Source organism: Dendrobates tinctorius, unplaced genomic scaffold (assembly GCF_039654945.1).
Source record: "Dendrobates tinctorius isolate UK_male_01 unplaced genomic scaffold, ASM3965494v1 ptg000028l, whole genome shotgun sequence".
NCBI lineage: Eukaryota > Metazoa > Chordata > Amphibia > Anura > Dendrobatidae > Dendrobates > Dendrobates tinctorius.
The window spans coordinates 100,327,681-100,350,645 of NW_027361696.1; the positions used below are offsets into that span (position 1 = coordinate 100,327,681).

General features: G+C 47.7%; 1 protein-coding gene across 3 annotated transcripts in view; it reads right to left on the reverse strand.

Annotated features, from left to right (window-relative positions):
- Positions 1-22,965, reverse strand: part of DLG5 (discs large MAGUK scaffold protein 5) — a 244,339-nt gene that overhangs the window by 80,703 nt on the left and 140,671 nt on the right. For all 3 annotated transcript variants that reach the window (XM_073571224.1, XM_073571223.1, XM_073571225.1), the window contains exons 13-14: positions 12,059-12,234; positions 3,828-3,931 (exon numbers count right to left, since the gene is read on the reverse strand). In XM_073571224.1, coding sequence (XP_073427325.1) covers positions 3,828-3,931; positions 12,059-12,234 — 280 coding nt within the window. The remainder of the gene's footprint in view (positions 1-3,827; positions 3,932-12,058; positions 12,235-22,965) is intronic.

Consider the following 22,965-nt stretch of genomic DNA (forward strand, 5'->3'; position numbering starts at 1 on the left):
AGTTTATTTTCCAGCCTAGGCGAGAAAGTGTATTTACTGTTATTTCCACGGATTCCTCGCAGGCTGGAAGGGACGGACCCTTGATGAGCAGGTCGTCCAGATACAGTAACACTACTACTCCCCAAGAGTGAAGAATGGCCATGACAGCCGCCATGACCTTGGTAAATACCCTGGGGGCGGTGGCGAGTCCGAAGGGCAAGGCAACGAACTGGAAGTGTTCCTCGTGAATTGCAAAACGTAGGAACTGCTGGTGGGACGGGGAGATCGGAATGTGAAGGTAAGCGTCCGTGATGTCGAAGGATGCTAGAAACTCTCCTTTTTCCATGGAAGCGACAACTGATCGGAGGTTCCATTCGGAACCGCCGTACCTTGACAAACTGATTTAACAGTTTGAGGTCCACTATGGGCTGCATTGTCCCGTCTTTCTTTGGAACCACAAAAAGGTTTGAATAAAAACCTCTGAACCGTTCATTCTGAGGGACCGGAATGATGACTCCGTCCTTTTGCAGCGCCTGAACAGCCAGAAGGAAGGCTGTTGTCTTCTTCTTGGGGGGTAAGGAAGGGAAGAAACGTGTTGACGGAGGAGAGGAAAATTCTATCTTGTATCCGGAGGACACCAGTCCCCTGACCCACTTGTCATGGACGACCGCGAGCAAGATGTGACTGAAGGAAAGTAGACGACCGCCTACTTTGTCGTCATCCGCTGGATACCGCAACAAGTCATTGCGTAGAAGATTTGTGGGATCGGGATCCCCGAGATCCGGATGCCCTGGGTCTGGGCTTCCAAGAGCGATTAGGTCTGTATGAGACCTAGGGCTAGGGGCCTCCGTCTCCGCGCGGGGGCCGACCGGAGTCGGAAGAGAAGGTAGAGGAGGACCAACCGGAGTTATTGCGAAAAGATTGAAAGCGCCTCGGCTGTTGGTTCCGAAACGGCCGAACAGCCCTTTGTTGAGGAAGGAATTTACTTTTTCCCCGGGTAGTATCAGAGATGAGCTGGTCCAGTTTCTTCCCAAAAAGGTGACCAGTTTGATAGGGTAGAGAAGTTAGCGATCTTTTAGACTTGGTGTCCGCTCGCCAGTCGCGGAGCCATAGGGCTCTTCTAATGGAGATTGCATTAGCTGCAATTTGAGCAGCACCATTGGCGGCATCAAAACAGGCGTCAACTACAAAATCCCCTGAGTGAACTATCTGCCTGGCAACGTTGGTAGCCTCCAGAGGGATATTGCTACCCTGAAAGGCAGTGATTAAAACTTCTGTCCAAGCGGCCATAGCCTTAGTGACCCAGATTGATGCAAACGATGGAAAAAGCACCGCTCCTGAAGCTTCAAAAACTGAGCGGGCGAGGTACTCAATTTGACGATCGGAGGGATTTCTGACTGAGGAGCCTTCCAAAACGGATAGGAGCGTTTTAGAAGTCAGCCCCGATACAGGAGGGTCCACAGAAGGGGACTGCAACCAATCTTTCATTAGGTCTGGGTCAAAAGGGTATTTAGCCTCAATAGACTTTTGCCCTGTGAACCTCTTATGTGGTCGATCCCTATGTTTCTGGACAATGTCCTTAAAATCCTGGTGGCTGGTAAATAATTTGCGTACACGTTTGGTCCTCTTAAACGAAAAAAAAGCTAGTACTGGAGGGGGAGTAGAATGAAGAAATTTAAGTGAAAATGGAATTAATAAAAATATAAAGACCATTTAATTTGATCTATAATAAAAAAAGACAGCACTTATGTGTTGAGCTGTTTTTTTAAACAGTGAAGTAGATACTTACCTGTGGAATTTAATCACCAATAAAAACTCTGAGGTGGATGTGTGTTGTCTAGCAGGTTCACCCCTTGGGTCCATTTCTCTTAGATGTGGGAGATGGTACATGAAGGCAGTGAGGAACAATGAGCGATATCATGCTGGCATGCAGCAGCGGAATGGGGTGCTTCCTGCCTAGTAGGTATGCCTCTAATTCAGACTCTAATGTAAAATGGATCAGCTAAGTGACAGTAGGAGGGTATAGCTCGTGGGGAGATCCTCCAAGTGACAGCAGTTATAAGCCATGGTTCTGCATCCCACAACAGAACTGATGAAAAATTAAGCTGTGCGCGACATATCATTCAGAGAGCAAAATAATCATGACAGCAGCTTAATGAGGGGGGTGCTTGGGAGGATTACATCATTCTGACAGACTCGCTTTAAAAGACTACATACACAGCCGTTAAAGTGTACATGTCAGCAGGATTGTGCTCAGTAAACTACAGACACTGTCAGGTTGGGGCCATCATACTGATTAAAATGATACCTTGGTTGATGAAATCCATCTTGTGGTTGTTGTTTAATCGGTATTTGTAGTTTTCAGTTACTGAGATTCTCGTGCTCCGGGGCGGCCTGTGGGCAGGACTTTATGTGGTACTCGGCTTACATATTCATCTGTATGGGCTTATGACAGGTCACACCTGCCACCTATTTTACATACTGCATTAACTATGGTGTGTTTAGAAAAAATAAGTTTGCGTTGAGCAAAATACCACCGGTTTTGGATCCTGCGCAGTACTATGTAAAGCATTATGTCTGTAATATTGCGGAGTAAAAAAAAATTACCTTAATAAAAATGGCGCCAGCGGGGGCGCATGTGCAGTAGCATCTATCACACGCCGATTGTTTTCTAAGCAATATCCTGCTGAGAGGTTTGCTTTATATGCGGCTTCTTCAGAGGCTATGGGACAATGCTATGGAACATTGTGAAGGGGAGTCTAAAATAGCCTCCTAAGTCACTCCCTTGAGGAGGTGGCATAGTTGCTTAACCCAGTGATTGGAGTGGATGAGGAAAAATGGACCCATTATGATAGAATATTTCCCCGGGAAGTTCTATTTATGACCAGAAAAGCGACAGCATTGAGATGGATGGGGGGGGGGGGGGGGGTCTCCTTCAAATCGGCAGTGGAAAAGGTTAGTGAATGATGTGATTCCATACGAAAATATATTATATAAGCATAGAGGGTGCCCTCGGAAGTTTCACGGGATTTGGGAAAGATGGTGTGACTCACCCTTGACACATCTGGCCCGATACTATAACCTCATCAATTTTGCAATATAACCCCTGAAACATACCTTCTTAAATGCATGAAAGTGATGCTATGAGTGATCTTAGGAATGAGTGTTTATTATAATGTTAATAAATACAGACTCAAACTCCGATAAAGAACCTGCTGGTCTAATGGTGCAATGCTTTTTGTAGAAATGTTATACTTTATTTGTATTGTTTGTTTATACTATTATTGAAAGTATGCTTCCATATCTACTTTGGATGGTAATTTTATGCTGGTCCGAATTCTATACTGCATTATTGTTTGCTTGTTGTATTAATTTGTGGAATCTTTCAATAAAAAGAGTTTAAAAAAAAAAAACCCAGTGATTGGCTCCAGTGGTCTGCACTTATGACATCACAACCACTGCCTTTAAACAATGAATGGGAGCAATGGCCAACAGGCATCGCTAAAGCGGCGGTAGGACTAATATTGCTGTACTTCTTATTTTCAACATATACAAGTATATGCACTGGAAAAAAATGTAGAAAGTAAAATAAAAACCCTTTAACTTAAAAGAATCTTTATTTGTTAAAACCATAATACTGATTTTAACTTCACCGTACATAATAGACCAAAGTGCCCAAAAAACATTGATTTTGTCTGGAATGGTGGTCAGTCAATCATGCAGCATGGGTACACATCACAATTCAGGATATTGTAGCATATCATATCAATGTACGATTTATGTTCCAGGTTGTAGCTTAGCTTTGCACATGCATATAGTGAATATATGGAAAACTGGTTGATACTTACAGCCACTACCCTGTCACCAACGGTAAGAGATCCTTCTTTGGCAGCAGGACTCCCAGGCATCACAGATGCCACCAATACTCCATTCTCCAAAGAAATTCCACTTTCTATAACATGGAGAGAAAAGCTGTACTAGTTACTATATACAGTATGGGTATACTCAAAAAATGCTAATCAGACCAAGTAAACATTGCATCTTTACATCATGCCATTTATAAGCCATTAAATTTAGACATCTCTCAGATCTAGGGAACATCATATGTCTGGGATATATGAGTCACAGGTCCAATATGGACAGATTTTGCCTAATAAACATTTATTTCTGACATCTCCTGTACTACCAAAGAAATATGATAAAATCTAGGTAATACCTATCGTAGGTGAATCAAGTTCCAGGATCATTTCAATTCTTTCCTGACAGATGGCACTTAGTCAGACCCACATGCAGTTTCTAGACTGTGGTCGAGAAAGGCCATCTCAACACAACCAAATATTGCAGGGATGGATTAATACACATGACTAAGAGCCCTTTTATTTCTGTATTGCATAGTACTGTCTTGTCAGTGTCCTCTCATTGACCACTGTGGCAAGGCTTTAAGGGTTGTAAACAGCTTCATTGAATTACCTATTCTTAGGCTAGGTCATCAAGATCAGAATGATGGGAGTCCGAAACCTGACACCCTCACCGATAAGCTATTTTCAAGTCCACTGACATTTTTAACATTGTACAGAGATAGAACAGCAAACCTTTGTTCTCTGAGTAGCGGCCATTGAAAATATTGAAGATACTGCAGCTCAGCTCCAACTCCCTTCAATAAGAGTTAAGCTGCAGTACCAGTGAACAGACTCTACTACACAGTGAACGGATCTGTGCTGTTACACCTCAAGTGCACGGTTTATATCTGGAAACTGTAAAAGTGTACAAGAGTTGATCAGGTGGGGTGCCAGCCATCAGAGCCCTAGTGATCATAATATAGGATGGGTGGATGGTGTAGTTTGCACAAAAGGGGTAACAGAGGGGACCCCTTAGTCTAACCTCTGTAGGAAAGTTAGGTCGGACTGGGTTTAGTCCTAGCACTGCATGTCTTTATTAGATGCACCTTGGCTTAGAACCAGGATATATGTTCACCTTGCTCACTCTTAGTCTGATGGGGAAGCTGAGCAGAGTGGATTGTGTTGAAGCTGGGTAGAGATAAACCAGAGTCATAATAATCTGTACAGGGCCGTGTGCACCAAACTGCAGAAATCACTATGGTTACTTACCGGTAGCCGGTTTTTCCGGAACCCATGACAGCACACCTGAGAGAGGGATCCGCCCTGCCAGGACAGGAACCTACTGAGACATAAGGGGCGGCACCTCTCCCCCGCTTCAGTTGGGTTACAGAGCATTGAGAGGACTTCCCGGTTAGTTACATGTTAATCCAACACCACATCACTCAAAAACACCCTACTAATTGTGCACACCCATACGGTGAAAAGGGGGGGGGGGAATATACGGGTGCTGTCATTGGTTCCGGAAAAACCGGCTACCGGTAAGTAACCATGGTGGTTTTCCCTTCACCCATGACAGCACACCTGAGAGATTTTTGGAGACTTCGAAACACCTTAGGGAGGGACCACCGCTTGCAGCACCCTTCTACCAAAGGTTAAGTCAGCAGAGGAGGATAGATTTAATCTATAGTGTTTAAAGACGGTTGAAGGTGAGGCCCAGGTAGTGGCCTTGCAAATCTGTTCAATCGATACCTCTGCCTTTTCAGCCCAGGAGGTCGCCACGGCTCTGGTGGAGTGAGCCTTAATGCCGTCAGGAATCGAAACACCACTAGCTGAGTAGGCTACACTAATGGCCTCCCTAATCCGTCTAGCAATGGTTCCTTTTGAAACCCCATAGCCTTTCCTGGCACCTTGAAAAGCTACGAATAGGGACTGGGACCTCCTCCACTGGCTAGTGACTTATGCATTCTAACAGGGCCCTCTTGACAGCCAAACTATGGAATTTTTCCTCCCCCGAATTTTTTGGATTCTCACAGAAAGATGGGAGGACAATCTCCTGACCTCCTGGAAATCTGATGCTACCTTAGGCAGAAAAGCGGGGTCTGTTCTTAACACCAGCCTATTCTGAAAAACTTGTGTATAGGGTGGATTTACCGAGAGAGCCTTCAAATCGCTTATTCTACGAGCCGATGTAGGGCCACTAAAATCATCGTCTTTAGGGTCAGAAACTTTAGGGGTAGCTGATGTAACAGCTCCTTTGTAAGGGCCTCTAGTACTAGGTTTAAATCCCAGGGGGCTATTCTGGCTATTGGGATAGGCCTAGCCCTATGGCAGGATTTAATGAACCTGGCAACCCATCTATTTGCTGCCAAGTTGCAGTTGTAGAGTGCCCCTAGTGCAGACACCTGAACTTTAAGCGTCTTTACCACTAACCCCAGCTGCAACCCTGATTGTAAAAACTCCAAGATGGCGTTAATCGGGGGTTCTTGTTCTAACGGCTTACCAAGGAACTGTAGGAACTTTTTCCATGTTCTGCCGTAGATGTTAGTCGTCACCGGCTTCCTACTTTTTAGCAGGGTGGCCACCAACCCGGGGGAGAACCCTCTATCTATTAAAAGCGACCTTTCAAATTCCACGCAGTCAGATGGAATCCTTTGACCTGAGCGTGGAATATTGGGCCTTAAGCTAGTAGGTTCGGCATTTCCGGCAGAACCCATGGATCGGAGAGGGACATTCTTTGTAGTAGAGAAAACCAGGGCCTTTTTGGCCAAAAAGGGGCTATTAGAATCACCCTGGCTTGATCGTTTCTGATCTTCTTGACAACTGTTGGGATCAGAGCCACTGGGGGAAACGCATAAGCTAGCCTGAAGTTCCACTGAATGTGCAATGAGTCCACTGCCCATGGCTTTTCCCTCAGGTTTAGAGAGCATAACCTTTCTGTTTGCCTGTTGTGCTTGTTGGCAAAGAGGTCTATCACTGGTTTCCCCCAAAGCTGCGTTATTTTTTGAAAAATGGACCGATTTAGCGCCCATTCTCCTAGCCTCAGAGTATTGCGGCTCAGAAAATCTGCCTCTATGTTTTCTGCCCCCTTTATGTGCAAGGCTGTTAAGGAGTGTAGGTGTTGCTCTGCTCTGTTCAGAATGTCGCTCGCCGCTTTCATTAGGGAGTGTAATCTCGTCCCTCCTTGGTGGTTGATGTATGCCACTGTTACTTTGTTGTCTGACATGATGCGGACATTGCGACCTCTCTCTCAGGTTGGAAGATGCCCCCATTTCTTAAGGCGTCCAGGAGCCCTGGCCTACGTGACCCCTTAGGTGTGCCCCCCACCCCGTGGAGCTTGCGTCTGTTGGAATCACATCTGTCATCTGTCTTTCCCAAGGTATTCCTGAGGCCAGGTTTGTACCGTCCAGCCACAAGTTGAGAGAGTCTCTGGTTTGTAGGGAAAGCTCCAGCTTTCCTTCTAAACGCCCTCTTAGCGATCTTTGCGCTGATAGTAGCAGGGGGAGTTGTCGGGTGTGAAATTGAGCCCATCTGACCGCCGGAATACAGGACGTAAGGGTACCTAGTAGAGACATCGCCTTTCTCAATGTCATATATGGTTGATTTCAGCCAGCCAAAGCCAGATTCTGTACCTTCTCTATTTTGGTATCTGGGAGCAGACACGCCTGCCGTTCTGAATCCAGGATAAATCCCAGGAAGGTCTGTTTTTTTAGGGGTTGTAGTTTTGATTTTTTGAAATTTATTATCCACCCTAATTCTTGTAAGGTGTCGGTCACCAGGCTCAGCTGTGCCGTGCAGTGGTCCTCTGAGCTGCCCACTATAAGGAAGTCGTCCAGGTATGGTATTATGACCGTATCGTGAATCCGGAGGAAGGCTGTCACCTCCGCTATGACTTTGGTGAAAACCCTCGGGGCTATGGATATGCCAAATGGAAGAGCTCTGAATTGGAAATGCCTCAGTACGCCTTGGATATAAAGAGCTACCCTCAAGTATTTTTGGTAATCTGGATGGATAGGGATGTGATAATATGCATCCTTTAATCGACTACGGCCATAAAACAATCTTGATGTAGTAGCTTTACGGCCGTAGCCACTGACTCCATCTTGAAGGTTTGTTTTTTTATCCACAGATTGAGCCGTCTGAGGTTTATAATCATCCTGAAGGATTGATCCGGTTTCTTTACCAGAAAAAGGGGTGAATAGAACCCCCTTCCTTCCTGTGTGTTTGGGACTTCGTAAAGTACCTGCTTGTCTATCAGGTTCAGGATTTCTGCTTCCAAGGCCAACTGTTCTTCGGTTACCTTCCTGATAGGTGTAATGATAAACACGGCTTTTGGCCAGCGAACAAAGGGGATTCTCAGGCCTTCTCTTAAGATGCCCAGGATCCAGGTATTGGAGGAGATATTTTCCCAGGCCTGGAAAAAGAGTGCCAATCTCCCCTCCCACTGGAATACTGGCGTCATTGTGGCGATTTCTTTGAGGTGGAGGTGCCCCCACCCAACATAAATCCTGACTCTTTTTTCCTTTTATCCTCCCATCTTCTCCTGTCAGCCGGAGGACGCCCTCTATTGAATCTTCCCCTCCGAAAGGGCTGTCTTCTTTGTTCCGTCGGGAACCTGGGGAAGCCTTTCTTCCTATCGCTTGCCTTCTCCAGGATATCGTCCAAGTTCTTGCTGAATAAGAACCAACCATCGCAGGGGAGAGAGCACAGTTTAGCTTTAGACTGCAGGTCACCCGGACAGCCTTTAAGCCATAACACGCGTCTGGCAGCATTTGATAATCCTGCTGCCCTAGCTGTCAACCTCAGAGTCCGCCGAGGTATCTGCCAAAAAAGCTGCTGCCCCATGCAAGAGATACATATCTGCTAATATCTTCTCTCTTGGGACCTTTGATGCTAGCTTTTCTTCTAACTGCTGCAGCCAGATCATGAGGGAGCGTGCCGTGCAGGTGCCCGCTATCGCCGGCTTTAATCCTCCTGCTCTCGCTTGCCACGCGTGCCTCAAATATGAGTCCACCTTCTTGTCCAGCGGGTCTCTAAGAACCCGAGTCTTCCAGGGGCAGGGCAGATTTTTTTGAAGACCTGGATACTGCTGCGTCTATTTTTGGGACTTTGTCCCATATCTCTGCATCCATCGTCTCTTAGAGGTGGAGGGAAGGGCCCCTGATCTTTCGGGTTTCCTCCACTTTCTCTCAATAAGCGCCTGGACTTTTTCGTTTACTGGAAAGGTCCGTTTTTTTCCTTTCTTGCAGCCCCCCTAACATAACATCCTCTAGGGTTTTAGCCGCCTTTCTGTAGGCCCATTGTGGTTCTAATGGCCTTTAGGAGAGCATCCGTGTCTTCAACAGGGAAACATGGCCTACCCCCTGTGTCACTGTCTGAGGAGGATGCCTGTACCGCATGAGACGAGGCTGATGAGGAATCTGAGGGAGAACTAGGAGGATTTTTCCGACTTTTCCTCCCTTTTTTCAATAGGGTCTTAATTGAACCCTCCAATTCTGACCTCAGGGCCGATATCAAATTGGCTGTGAAACTAGGCACTTCCTCCGCTATGGTCCGCTGAATGCAAGTGGCGCAGAGATCTTTCTGCCAGTCTCTTGCTAGGGGACTTTTACATATAGCACAGTCCCTATTATTCTTCTTGCTTCCCGCTTTTTTGGGCCTTTCCTACGGGGTAAAACATACAACAGAGAATCCCTATTAACATAATGCTAGCATTCACGAAGATCACTCACCAACCATAATCAAGGGTACCGGACTCGGAGTCTGCGTCGGAGCACGTGACCTGTGCTCTCTGGACCTTGAGGATTCTCCCGACCTGCGGCTGGGGTGGCTGCTGCTTGAACGGCTTCCATGTTTGCAGCCAGAGGGTTGTGAGGGAGGCAGAGATAAGGACCTCTCCTGATCTGACTCCATCTTTCCACCGTTTCCCCTGCCGCTTGTCCTTGTTTATATGCAGCCTCTGCCCTGGTGGCGTCTCCTCCCCTCCCCCCTGCGACCGCCGGCCGACCGCTTGAGAAAAGCCGGCCGGCATCGCACCCGGCGCCATGACACCGTCGCCTTCTGCTGACGTCAGCCGGCGCACCCATAATCCACTGCACCGCTGACGTCAGCGGCCGGAAGAAGCCTGCGTCTCTCCCCTGCCTCTGGGATGGAGATGCGGCGTGCGCGAGGGGAGGGTGGCGCGGTGGGGGCTCCCCGGAGCCACCGGGATGCCACCTGTGCCCACACGAACCCGGAGCCCAGGGGAACACCGGGGACTGTGCCTCCAGCACCCGACGGCCGGCGCTACAGGGAAGATACCTGTTCTTCCTGCGTCGGGACGGGCCTGGGTCCCTTTTTTTTTTTTTTTCCCTTTCTTCGCCCATGACAGGCACCGCCAACAGTGAGATTTCTTCCAGGACAGGAACCCAACTGAAGCGGGGGAGAGGTGCCGCCCCTTATGTCTCAGTAGGTTCCTGTCCTGGCGGGGCGGATCCCTCTCTCAGGTGTGCTGTCATGGGTGAAGGGAAAATACTGACTCCACTTATGAAAAAAATTATTTGTCATTAATATTATATCATTCATTTATTAACTTTCATATTAATGTAGAAATGTTAATATTAATATACTTTATGCTCGCAATCTTATGCCCATATTCATCAAACAGTCATACCAGGATGTTCTAGTGGACATACAGAATCTGTTCTCATCTCTACTGTGTTCCCTTTTGTCCCTTATACTAGGTATCTTCATGTTTGCCTCTAGTTAAAAATGTCTGTGGATTGCTTTACACAAATACTGGCAATTACAGGAATCATTGTCAGAGTCAGAACTTCCGACCGACGATACAGCTCCAATTAGCAGACAATGCATATGGAATGGCCTAAATACGGCTCAGTAAGATTTTCTTTTTTTGAGTACATGTTCCAATGTTTCACGGCTAGGACATTTACATATTGCAATCTATGGGGCTGTTTTCATGTCCAAATGTATTTGTTGACCAGTGGTCCGCGCAAAATGCCAGAGACTGTGTCTGATATTGATTCAATATTGGATCTAAACTGCCAAATCAGGTCTATGGGGTTATGAAAAAAAAAATAGACAACATTCAGATGCCATCCAAGAGCTTTCTGTTTTCATGAACTGCTAGATAGGAGAAGGGAGAGAAATTTTTATTTCTCATCCTAGAACAACTGATGAAACTCACACCGCACGCAAATAGAACTGAGATGACACTATAATGAACATCTGATGAACCTCTGAACAAAACCACTGGTGAAGCTAGGATCTTTGTCTCTTTAGAAAAACAAAAAAAACAGAAATCTGAATGAGCCCTAAGGCTACTTTCACACATCCGGTGTATGCGGCGAGATACGGCTCGGACATTATTTAAAGGAGCCGCAGGACGAGGTGGACAGAGGCAGCCGATGAGAGACAGCTGCTGAAAGGGAGGTGAGGGGAGGAGAGGATAGGAGAGGGGAGGGGAGAGGGGGGTGGAGAGAGAGAGAAATGGGGGGTTAACACTTAGTGTCCAGGTGAGAGAATCTCTCTCTCTTGCCGGGCACTTGTGGGGTTAACCCCACAGAGAGATCTCTCTCTCTCTCACACAGACACTGTGAGTGTTAACCCCACAAGTGCCTGGCGAGAGAGATCTCTCACAAGTGTCCGGGTGACAGAGAGAGATCTCTCTCTCTCGCCGGGCACTTGTGGGGTTAACATTCACAGAGTCCGGGCATGCGCTGTGGAAAAAGCCAGTCCGGCGCTGACAAAAAACGTTGCAGGGAACGTTTTTTGCAGATGCCGGACGGCTAATTTATGCCCTGTCCGGCAACAACCGGACACGACGCATAACCATCCGGCACGATGCGGCGACCATGAAAGCTTATGGGACAAAACCGGATCCGGCGCTGGATCCGGTTATTAAAAATTTCGCCGCATCGTGCCGGATTACAAAAACCGGATGTGTGAAAGAGGCCTAAACCGTATTCCAGGATGAACATCACATGTCCTAAAAGATTTAACGGCCCACAACATTGACATATGATATATTTCAGATGGGGCTGATTCCTCAAAATATAACTGAACACAATCCCACATTTGCACTTTCATCAGGTTAAAGATTAGTTGCATCTTTTCTAAAAACAAAGTAACATACTTGTCAGATTCTGATAGATATACTTGACACCAGAAACACTGTGTGCCTTTAATATCAGACTAAAAATACATCCTTTAATTTTGTATGCAAACAGTTCACATATCCTAACCTTTCTGATTGCCCAGGTTGATATGCAAGGGTGTCACAATACGACTTCCAAGAGACTTTCTTCTCCGTATTACCATATTGATGACATCTCCTCCGCCAAGGACAGCTTTTATTAACTGCTTTCGGTCCTTATTGGTAAGATCCACATCATTTATTTTCAGGAGACAGTCATTCACCCTGGAACATGGGAGTAAATAATTTGAGTTTCTGAAAATAACATATATAAAAAAAGCTGAGGAACAAAAAGCGTAATGAGCTCTTGATAAAGGACACTAAGACGCAGGGATGGTCAAGTTGCGTATCACACAAGGATCAAGCCTAAATTTGCAGTCCCACAGGTAAAAAAAACAAAACATTGAAATGCCAAAAGAGAAAGAATTGGTGGGTCGTCAGCGCTGCTGATGGAGATCCAACAGAATGGTCCAGAGTTCAAAGAAGACTTGATGTGGTTTTATTATCACTGCACTTCAAAGTCTTCTACCTTCTTCATCAAAATATAACCACATGAAAAGCAAAGATTTGTATTTGATTATATCCTGAGGAAGAAGTCTGAAGACTTCGAAACACATTGATAATAAAACTCCATCAAGTCTACTTTTTATCTACGGTCATTCTCAGATCTCAATCAGAAGCGCAGGCGACCCACCGTTTGTTTTCTCTTCTGGCATTTCATCTGTAAATAACATATTTCCCCAGAGAAGACTGTGAACAGGGTCCAAATAAATATCAGAGAAACATACTTAAATGTTAAGTGCTGTGCATCATGTTGGTGCTATATAAATAAAATTATTATTATACAAATTATTACTATATACACAAAATACTAAACTGCACTGTAGGAACATTAGTCACGTTTATCAGTAGCTATCTGGGGGCATTTACATTAAATGTAGCATATTGTTTCTCTCTTTATCAAGTTATGATCGTTTTAGGCCTTGTTATACACATTAACCCCTTTACCGCCAAGGGTGGTTTGCACGTTAATGACCGGGCCAATTTTTACAATTCTGACCACTGTCCCTTTATGAAGTAACTCTGGAACGCTTCCATGGATGCCGGTGATTCTTGGTTTCTCGTGACATATTGTACTTTATGTTAGTTGTAAAATTTCATTGATATAACTTGCGTTTATTTGTGAAAAAAAAAAACGGAAATTTGGCGAAAATTTTGAAAACTTCGCAATTTTCCAACTTTGAATTTTAATGCCCTTAAATCACAGAGATATGGCACACAAAAAACTTAGTAAATAAAATTTACCACATGTTTACTTGACATCAGCACAATTTGGGAACCAAAATTTTTTTTTGTTAGGAAGTTATAAGGGTTAAAAGTTGACCAGCGATTTCTCATTTTTACAACACCATTTTATTTTTAGGGACCATATCCCATTTGAAGTCACTTTCAGGGGTCTATATGATAGAAAATACCCAAAAGTGACACCATTCTAAAAACTGCACCCCTCAAGGTGCTCAAAACCACATTCAAGAAGTTTATTAACCCTTCAGGTGCTTCACAGGAATTTTTTGAATGTTTAAATGTTTGAATGTGTTTTTTTTCACAAAAAAAATTATTTCAGGTCCAATTTTTTTTATTTTACCAAGGATACCAGGAGAAATTGGACTGCAAAAGTTATTGTGCAATTTGTCCCGAGTACGCTGATACCTGATTGCAGTGGGGATCCACTGTTTAGGCGCATGGTAGAGCTCAGAAGGGAAAGAGCGCCGTTTGACTTTTTCAACGCAAACTTGGCTGGAATTCAGATCGGACACAATGTCACGTTTACAGAGCCCCTGATGTGCCTAAACAGTGGAAATCCCCCACAAGTGACTCCATTTTGGAGACTAGACCCCCCAAGGAACGTATCTAGATATGTGGTGAGAACTTTGAATCCCCAAGGGCTTCACAGAAGTTTATAACAGAGCCGTACAATTAAAAAATCATATTTTTTCCACAAAAATTATCTTTTCACCCCTAATATTTATTTTCCCAAGGGTAACAGGACCCCAAAAGCTATTGTGCAATTTGTCCTGAGTACGCTGATACCCCATATGTGGGGGTAAACGACTATTTGGGTGCATGGCAGAGCTCGGAAGGTAAGCAGCGCCATTTGACTCTTTTGGCTGGAATTGAGATCGGATGCCATGTCGTGTTTGGAAAGCCCCTGATGTGCCAAAACAGTGGAAACCCCCACAAATGACACCATTTTGGAAACTAGACCCCCCCAAGGAACTTATCTAGATGTGTGGTGAGCACTTTGAACCCCCAAGGGTTTCACAGAAGTTTATAACGCCCAGGCGTGAAAATAAAAAAAAAAATCATTTTTTCCACAAACATGATCTTTTAGTCCCCAATTTTTTATTTTCCCAAGGGTAACAGGAGAAATTGGACCCCAAAAGTGGTTCTCCAATTTGTCCTGAGTACGCCGATACCCCATATGTGGGAAAAAACTACTGAATGGGCACACGTCAGGGCTTGGAAGGGAATTAGTGATGCTTTGGAATGCAGACTTTGACAGAATGGTCTGCGGGTGTCATGTCGCGCTTGGAGAGCCTCTGATGTGCCTAAACTGTGGAAATCCCCCACAAGTGACACCATTTTGGAAACGAGACCCCCCCAAGGAACTTATCTAAATGTGTGGTGAGGATTTTGAACCCCCAAGTGCTTTACAGAACGTAGAGCCATAAAAATAAAAAAAATCATTTTTTTTTTTCCACAAAAATATTTGTTCCCCCAAATTTTTTATTTTCCCAAGGTTAACAGAAGAAATTGGACCCCAAAAGTTGTTGTCCAATTTGTCCTGAGTAGGCTGAAACCCCATATGTGGTGGTAAACCACTGTTTGGGCGCATGGCAGAGCTTGGAAGGGAAGGAGCACCGTTTGACTTTTTCAACGCAGAATTGGCTGGAATTCAGATCAAAAGCCCTAACCCTAACGGGAAAATGGAAATAAATATATTTTTTTTAAATTTTATTATATTTCCCCAACTAAGGGGGTGATAAAGGCTGGTTTCATTTACTATTTTTAGCGGGGTTTTATGTTTGGCAGCTGTCATACACTAAAAGACACTTTTTATTGTAAAAATAGTTTTTGCATCACCACATTTTGAGTACTACAATTTTTCCATATTTTGGCCCACAGAGTCATGTGAGGTCTTATTTTTTGCGGGACGAGTTGCCGTTTTTATTGGTACCATTTTTGGGCACGTGACATTTTGTGATCGCTTTTATTCCGATTTTTGGGACACTGAATGAACAAAAACCAGCATTTCATGAATTTCTTTTGGGGGTGCGTTTACACCGTTCCACGTGTGGTAAAATTGATAAAGTGGTTTTATTCTTCGGGTCAGTACAATTACAGCTATACCTCATTTATGTCATTTTTTTATGTTTTGGCGCTTTTATGTAATGAAAACAATTTTATATAAAAAACATGGATTTTTGTGAGTACTCACCGTAAAATCCTTTTCTCCGAGACGCTCATTGGGGGACACAGAGACTGTGGGGTGTATGCTACTGCCGTCTGGAGGCTGACATTAGGTATACAAAAAAACAGGTTAGCTCCTCCTCCGCCACATACACCCTCGCCCCGGTACCGGGCGGAAACCAGTTTAGTGCAAAAAGCAGTAGGAGGACATAAACATAATTTTAACCTTATGCCAAACATATGTCTGAAAAAGGACCACCCTACCTTAAACAAGGAATTATATTAATTAAATAAACGAAAGCCACCTGGCTATTAGGGTGGGTGCTGTGTCCCCCAATGAGCATCTCGGAGAAAAGGATTTTACGGTGAGTACTCACAAAAATCCATGTTTCTCCTTCGTCTCATTGGGGGACACAGAGACTGTGGGACGTCCTAAAGCAGTCCCTGGGTGGGAAGACAACTCACCGCTCCAAGCCGCATGCCCTCCTGTCTAAAGGTGTGCCACTGCTGCCTGGAGAATTTTCCTACCCAGGCTTGCATCAGACGAAGCCTGAGTATGCACACTGTAGCGCTTACAAAAAGTGTGCAGGCTGGACCAGGTTGCTGCCTTGCATACCTGCTCTGCCGAAGCCTGGTGCCGAAGCGCCCAAGAGGCGCCCACTGCCCGAGTAGAGTGCGCCCCTCTTCCTGTAGGAACCGGCGTGCCTCTAAGACGGTAAGCCTCCTGAATAGTTAGGCGAATCCATCTGGCTATGGTCGACCGTGAAGCTGCGAGACCCTTCCTGCGCCCTTCAGGGATCACAAACAGCGAGTCTGTCTGGCGGAAAGATGCTGTCCTTAACACATACCTCCTGAGAGCTCTTACCAGGTCCAACGTGTGGAGCGCTCTCTCCACTCTGTGAACTGGTGCCGGACAAAACGAAGGCAGAACAATGTCCTCATTAATATGGAAAGAGGACACGACCTTCGGCTAAAAAGGCGGCGGCGGTCTAAGGACTACCTTATCATTAAAAAAAGTCAAAAATGGAGCCCTACAAGACAATGCCCCCAACTCCGAGACCCGCCTAATGGAAGTCATGGCTACCAGGAATACCACCTTCCTGGACAGATATGCCAACGAAATCTCCTGTAACGGCTCAAACGGGGCCTCCTGCAGGACACTCAGTACCAGATTCAGGTCCCAGGCCTCCAAGGGTGCCCTAAAGGGGGGTACCAAATGAGAAACCCCTTGAATGAACGTCCTGACCTGCATGATGGTAGCGATCTTCCGCTGAAAAAGGACCGACAAAGCCGATATCTGCCTCCTAAGGGAACTCGGAGCCAACCCTGCATCTAGGCCGGACTGGAGAAAGGCCAGGATGTTGGGGACCGAGAATGATAATGGCGCCACTCCGTGTTCTTGACACCACTGAAAGAAAACCCTCCAAGTGTTATGATAGATTCTCGCCGAGGCCGGTTTCCGGGCGCTAACCATTGTAGCCACCACATCACGCCCGAACCCCGCCTGGGTCAGAACCCAAGATTCAACGGCCACGCCGTCAAACACAGGGCCCCTAAGTTCGGGTGGCAGATCGGCCCCTGAGACAGCAAGTCTGGACGCTCTGGTAGCCGCCAGGGTACGTCTGCGAGGAGCTGCACCAGATCCGCATACCATGCCCGACGGGGCCAATCTGGGGCCAGCAGAATAGCCGGAACCCCCTCGGTCTTGATCTTTCTGATGACCCTCGGGAGAAGTGGCAGCGGGGGAAACAAGTACGGGAGCCGAAACTGGTTCCATGGCAGGACCAGCGCATCTACTGCGATCGCTCGCGGGTCCCGAGACCGGGCGACAAACACGCCCACCTTGGCGTTTTCCCTGGAGGCCATCAGGTCCACGTCCGGTGTCCCCCACCGCGGGCAAATTTGCTGAAAGACATCGGGGTGCAGAGACCATTCCCCGGCCGCAATCCCCTGCCTGCTTAGGAAATCTGCTGCCCAATTTTCCACGCCTGGTATGCGAACTGCTGAGATCATCGAGTGGTTCCTCTCGGCCCAGCGGAGTACATGCTCTATCTCGCGCATGGTTGCCCTGCTGCGCGTGCCTCCCTGGTGATTCACGTATGCTACTGCCGTGGCGTTGTCTGACTGAATCCGGACCGGGTGCCCTGCCAGCAAGTGCTGAAACTGCTGCAGTGCCAACCGTACTGCTCGAATCTCCAACAAGTTGATAGGGAGACGCGCCTCTTGAGGCGACCATTGCCCCTGGGCCGTGTGGTGGCGGAAGATTGCCCCCCAACCGAAAAGACTTGCATCGGTCGTGATCACTAACCACTGATCCGGGGGAAAGGGCCTCCCCTGGCGGAGAGAGGAGTCGCGCATCCACCATTGAAGCGCCCTTCGGAGGACAACCTGCACTGATGATCGAGCGAGAACGGACTTTTGTCCCATGTCGCTAAGAGAGCATGCTGCAGGGGACGGAGATGAAATTGCGCAAACGGAATTGCTTCCATCGCCACCACCATCTTCCCTAGAACCCTCATCCCAACCCGGATAGTGTGGGGCCCCGGCTGTTGAAGGGTTCAAACTCCCTGCCGAAGTGCCCGAGCCTTGTCCTGAGGGAGAATCACCAACCCTCGGGAAGTATCGAAAATCATCCCTAGAAACGGAATCCCCTGGGCTGGAGTAAGGGATGATTTCTTCCCGTTGACCAACCATCCTAGGCGAGCTATGGTATCCAGAGTGACGCTGACATTCTCCTCGCAAGCTCGAAAGGACGGACCCTATACCAGAAGGTCATCCAGGTACGGCAAAACCACTATGCCCCGAGAATGTAGAGTGGCCATAACGACCGCCATCACTTTCGTGAATATCCTGGGGGCCGTGGCCAACCCGAAAGGTAGGGCCACAAACTGGAAATGTCGCCCATCGATTGCGAACCGCAGGAATTTTTTATGTGGTGGAAAAATAGGGATGTGCAGGTAGGCATCCTGGATATCGATGGAGGCCAAATATTCTCCCTGCTCCATGGACGATATGACCGACCGGAGAGATTCCATGCGGAAATGCCTGACCCTGATGAACCTGTTCAGAAGCTTTAAGTCCAGAACCGGCCTTACTGTTCCATCCTTCTTGGGTACTGCGAACAGGTTGGAATAAAAACCCCGGGTTTTTTCGCCCTCTGGTACGGGGACAATGACCTCGTTGCGCAGCAGCACCTCGATGGCCTCTAGCAAAGCCTGTGCCCGAACTTCGGTCTTGGGAAGCCGAGAAAGAAAAAATTGTTTTGGCGGATCCCTGATGAATTCTATTTTGTACCCGGAAGACACTAATTCTGCCACCCATGCGTCGCGTGCCACTGCGACCCAGACGTGGCAGAACCTGAGCAGACGTCCGCCTACCCTGCTGTCCCCGGGTACTGGATGTTTCGAGTCATTTTGTTGAGGTCCTCTGAGACCTGGCCCCCCTTGATCTGGGCGGCCGGCCCCGCATCCTGCCCAAGGGGTTGGCCTTGTACGTAACCTGACGCTCTTTGTCTTGGCCATAGCGAGCTGGGACGGAGGTACCGGCCGCTGCCGTCCACCCTGGGGTACGAAATGCTCGAAAGCACGCCTGCGGTTGACGAAACGGCACTTTACTCCTCTGTTGTGGAAGAAAGCTGCTTTTTCCCCCCGTGGCGTCTGAAATAAGCTTATCCAATTTCTCCCCAAATAACCGGTCCCCCTGAAAGGGCAGAGAAGTCAACGATTTTTTAGAGATTGAATCAGCCCGCCAGAGCCTTAACCATAAGGCTCTCCTAATGGCGATTGCGTTTGCCGCCGCTAGTGCTGCGCCATTAGCCGCATCTAAAGATGCACTAATTAAATAGTCCCCTGCCATTGCGATCTGACTTGCTATCTCGCCTACTTCTGTCGGCAACTCTCTATCCTGCAGGATCTTGTTTAAAGAATCCGACCATGACATCATGGCCTTGGCCACCCATGTCGCTGCAAAAGAAGGAAAGAGTGCTGATCCTGATGCCTCATACACCGAGCGGGCTAACCCCTCTATGAGCCGATCCGTGGGGTCCTTAATGGCGGAACCACTGGGAACTGACAACAGGGATCTTGAGGCTAGGTGAGACACTGGGGGATCCACTACCGGGGATTCCGCCCATCTTTTACAGAGTTCTGATGCGAACGGATACCTCAATTCTAGCGTTTTTTGTCCCGAAAAACGCTTATCTGGACGTTCCCTGTGCCGCTGCACAATGTCCTCGAACTCAGGATGAGTGCTAACCACTCTATATGGTCTCCTGGCCTTTTTAAAAGACACCTTATGACCTGCAGCTGGGGAGACATCATCCTCAATCCCCAGAGTCTGATTGACAGCTTCAATAAGACTGTCTACCGTCTCCCGACACCCCGGTATATCCAGGTTCAAGGATTCTTCTACGTCGTCACCTGAACTCTGCTCGCTCCCGGAAAAAGGTGACGGTGAGCGTGATGCCACACTCGCGGATGCTGACGCACCGGAGGGGCCTGGAGACACAGTATGGGTTCTTTTCCTGTGCGTCTGCCTAGAGAGTGTGCGGCCCCTGCAGGCCGGAGGCTCCTGTGAGGTGGACGAACCCTCCCAAACCAGCGAGCCGTCGTCTCTACCCCTATCCGGGGCCTGAAGGGTCTCAATCGCCTTCGTAAGTGAAACCATGGACCGAGACATTGTCCAGACCCTTGGGCTCTGTCGCAGGGGAGGGCTCCTGGGCGCGTTCGGAGTCGCAGGCTTCACACAATTTGATAGTCTGTGCTCGTGGGAACATAACCCCACAGGAAACGCATGCAGCATAAAGGAACGTGTGCGTTTTCCCTTTTCCAGACATAATGCCGCCTACTCCTATCACAAGTTAAAGGGGAAAGGAGGAGGGTAACCCTTAAATGTACCCGCGCAGTTCCAGAACGGGGTCGCACTTACCATGCTTCTGTGAGCCCCCCTTCCAGCGTGACTCCTTGCCTCTGGGTAGGTCGCCCGCGTCTGTTTCCAGATGCGGCCTACCCTGCTCTGAAGCCGGGGCCTTGATTTAAATCAGCGCCCGCCCTAGGCCTCGGGGGCGGCGCCGGCCGTGACGTCGCGCCGGGGGCGGCGCCGGCCGTGACGTCGCGCCGGGGGCTGCGCCAGATAGGATGCCGCGCCCGGAGGCGGCGCCGACCGTGACGCCGTGCGGCGCCCAGGCTGAAACCGCGGCGACCAACCGGCCCAACACTCACCCCCCGACGGCGCACAGGCCCGCGGCTTGACACATACCTCCTGAGGGTGCAGGTACTCTGAGGCGGGGGGCGAAAGGCGGGGGGGAGGTCGAAGGGATCCCTGGCTCCTACTCGCTGCCCAGAGCCCTCCCCAGCTGCATACCTACCGGGGTATTTACTCTCTGGACGGTGCAGGCACCCTAGCTCCGTCTGCCCTGCAGGGGCGAGGAAAGGGACCGTCCACCGCCATGCAGCACCGCCGTCTAGCGTTGGTGGAGCAGTGGGGGCACACAGACTAGTCTTGTGCCACTGTGCAAGCCCATGGTTTCCATACCTAGGGGTGGACAGGGCTAAGTCTGGCATAATGTCCCACGTCACGGGAGAGGAAAACGTGGAGGGACACTCGCACGTGGTCGCCCGTTGCTGGTTTGGGGAAATCGGATCCTTTCAATAGGATGCGTTGCCCCTGTCTTATCTTCATAAAATAACAAACACGGAAAAAAATAGATGTCTAAAAAAATAGATGTCTGGGGAAAAGTCCCAGAGATGTCCCTCGGTGCGGGAAAGGATACGCGGAGCGATGCTCAACGCGTGCTCGCCCGTTGTTGGTTTGGGGAGATCGGACCCTTTCTATAGGATCCGTCGCCCCTGTCTCCTCTTCATAGCGAGAGAACCGAAAAGGAATAAAAAAAAAAAATAGTCTGGAGAACTCCAGACTGCGTGTGCCTCCAAAGACACTAAGCAAAAAACTGGTTTCCGCCCGGTACCGGGGCGAGGGTGTTTGTGGCGGAGGAGGAGCTAACCTGTTTTTTTGTATACCTAGTGTCAGCCTCCAGACGGCAGTAGCATACACCCCACAGTCTCTGTGTCCCCCAATGAGACGAAGGAGAAATAATTATTTTTGCATCGCTTTATTCTGCGAGCTAGAACTTTTTTATTTTTTCGCTTATGATGCTGTGCGGTGGCTCATTTTTTGCGGGACAAGATGACTTTTCAGCTGTACCATGGCTATATATATTCGTCTTTTTAATTGCGCGTTATTGGACTTTATGCTCGGCGGTATGATGATAAAGCACTGTTCTTTGCTTTGCTTTTTATTTTTTAAGGGGTTCATTACAGGGGTTAACTAGTGGGACAGTTTTATAGGGCGGGTCGTTATGGACGCGGCGATACTAAATAAGTTGTACTTTTATTGTTTTTTGTTTTATTTCCAAAAAATGAATTAGGGAATATTTTTTTTTTAAATTTATTTAGGGATTTTTTATAATTTATTTTTACACTTTTTCTTTCACTTTATTACTTTGTCCCAGGGGGGGACATTACTGTGAAGTGCCAGATCGCTGATCTGACACATTACACAGCGCTGTGTCAGATCAGCGATCTGACAGGCGCTGCTGCAGGCCCCCGCGGCCATCTTTGATCCGGGGGCCTGCAGGGAAGGAGACCCTCGGACAGCACAGCACATCGTGCTGCTCCGGGGGTCTCAAGGAAGCACGAAGGGAGCCTCCTCCCTGCCGATTCTTCCCTAATCCCCCGGTACACTACGATCATGTTTGATCGCAGTGTGCCAGTGGTTAATGTGCCGGGGGCGGTCCATGACCGCCCCTGACACATAGTGCTGGGTGCACGCTGTGATAATCAGCTGACAACTGGCCGCTGATCGCTATGACGTACTATCCCGTCCATGGAAATTAAGTCCCAGGTCACATGGACGAGATAGTACATCTAATGTCAGAAAGTGGTTAAAGAAAGTTCCATAATTTATAACTTTATTTGAAAGGGGTCTGATAACCACAATTAAAGTTCCTGAAATTACTTTTACTTAATTTAAGATGCTCATGTAGAGTGATCATCAAGTTTTAGGCTATGTTCACACAATGCGCTTTTGCCGCGTTTTTTTTTCCCGCTCGGAAATGTTCCAAAAACGCAATGGAATCCTTACGCAAGCTAATTCATTGACAATCCTGAAGTGTTGTGCACTTGATCACTACATTTCCATGCGTATTTGCAGTGCGTTTTTTTCTGCAGCATGTCAATTCTTTTTGCGTTTCTGCATCCATTGACTTCAACTAAGTCAGTCAAATCCACAGCAAAAACACAGGTATAAAAAAGTTTGCGGATTTTCTGAGTTTCTGTTTTGCGTTTTACCGACTTCCTGTGATGTTTCTCACTCTGTCATCTGTGTAACAGCGTGGGAAACACCGGCACGGTGGTTCTTATTGACGGTAACGTTACCGTCAGTAAGAGCGATGCGGGTTCATGCTGTCAGCGTGATCTCGCAGCTGTG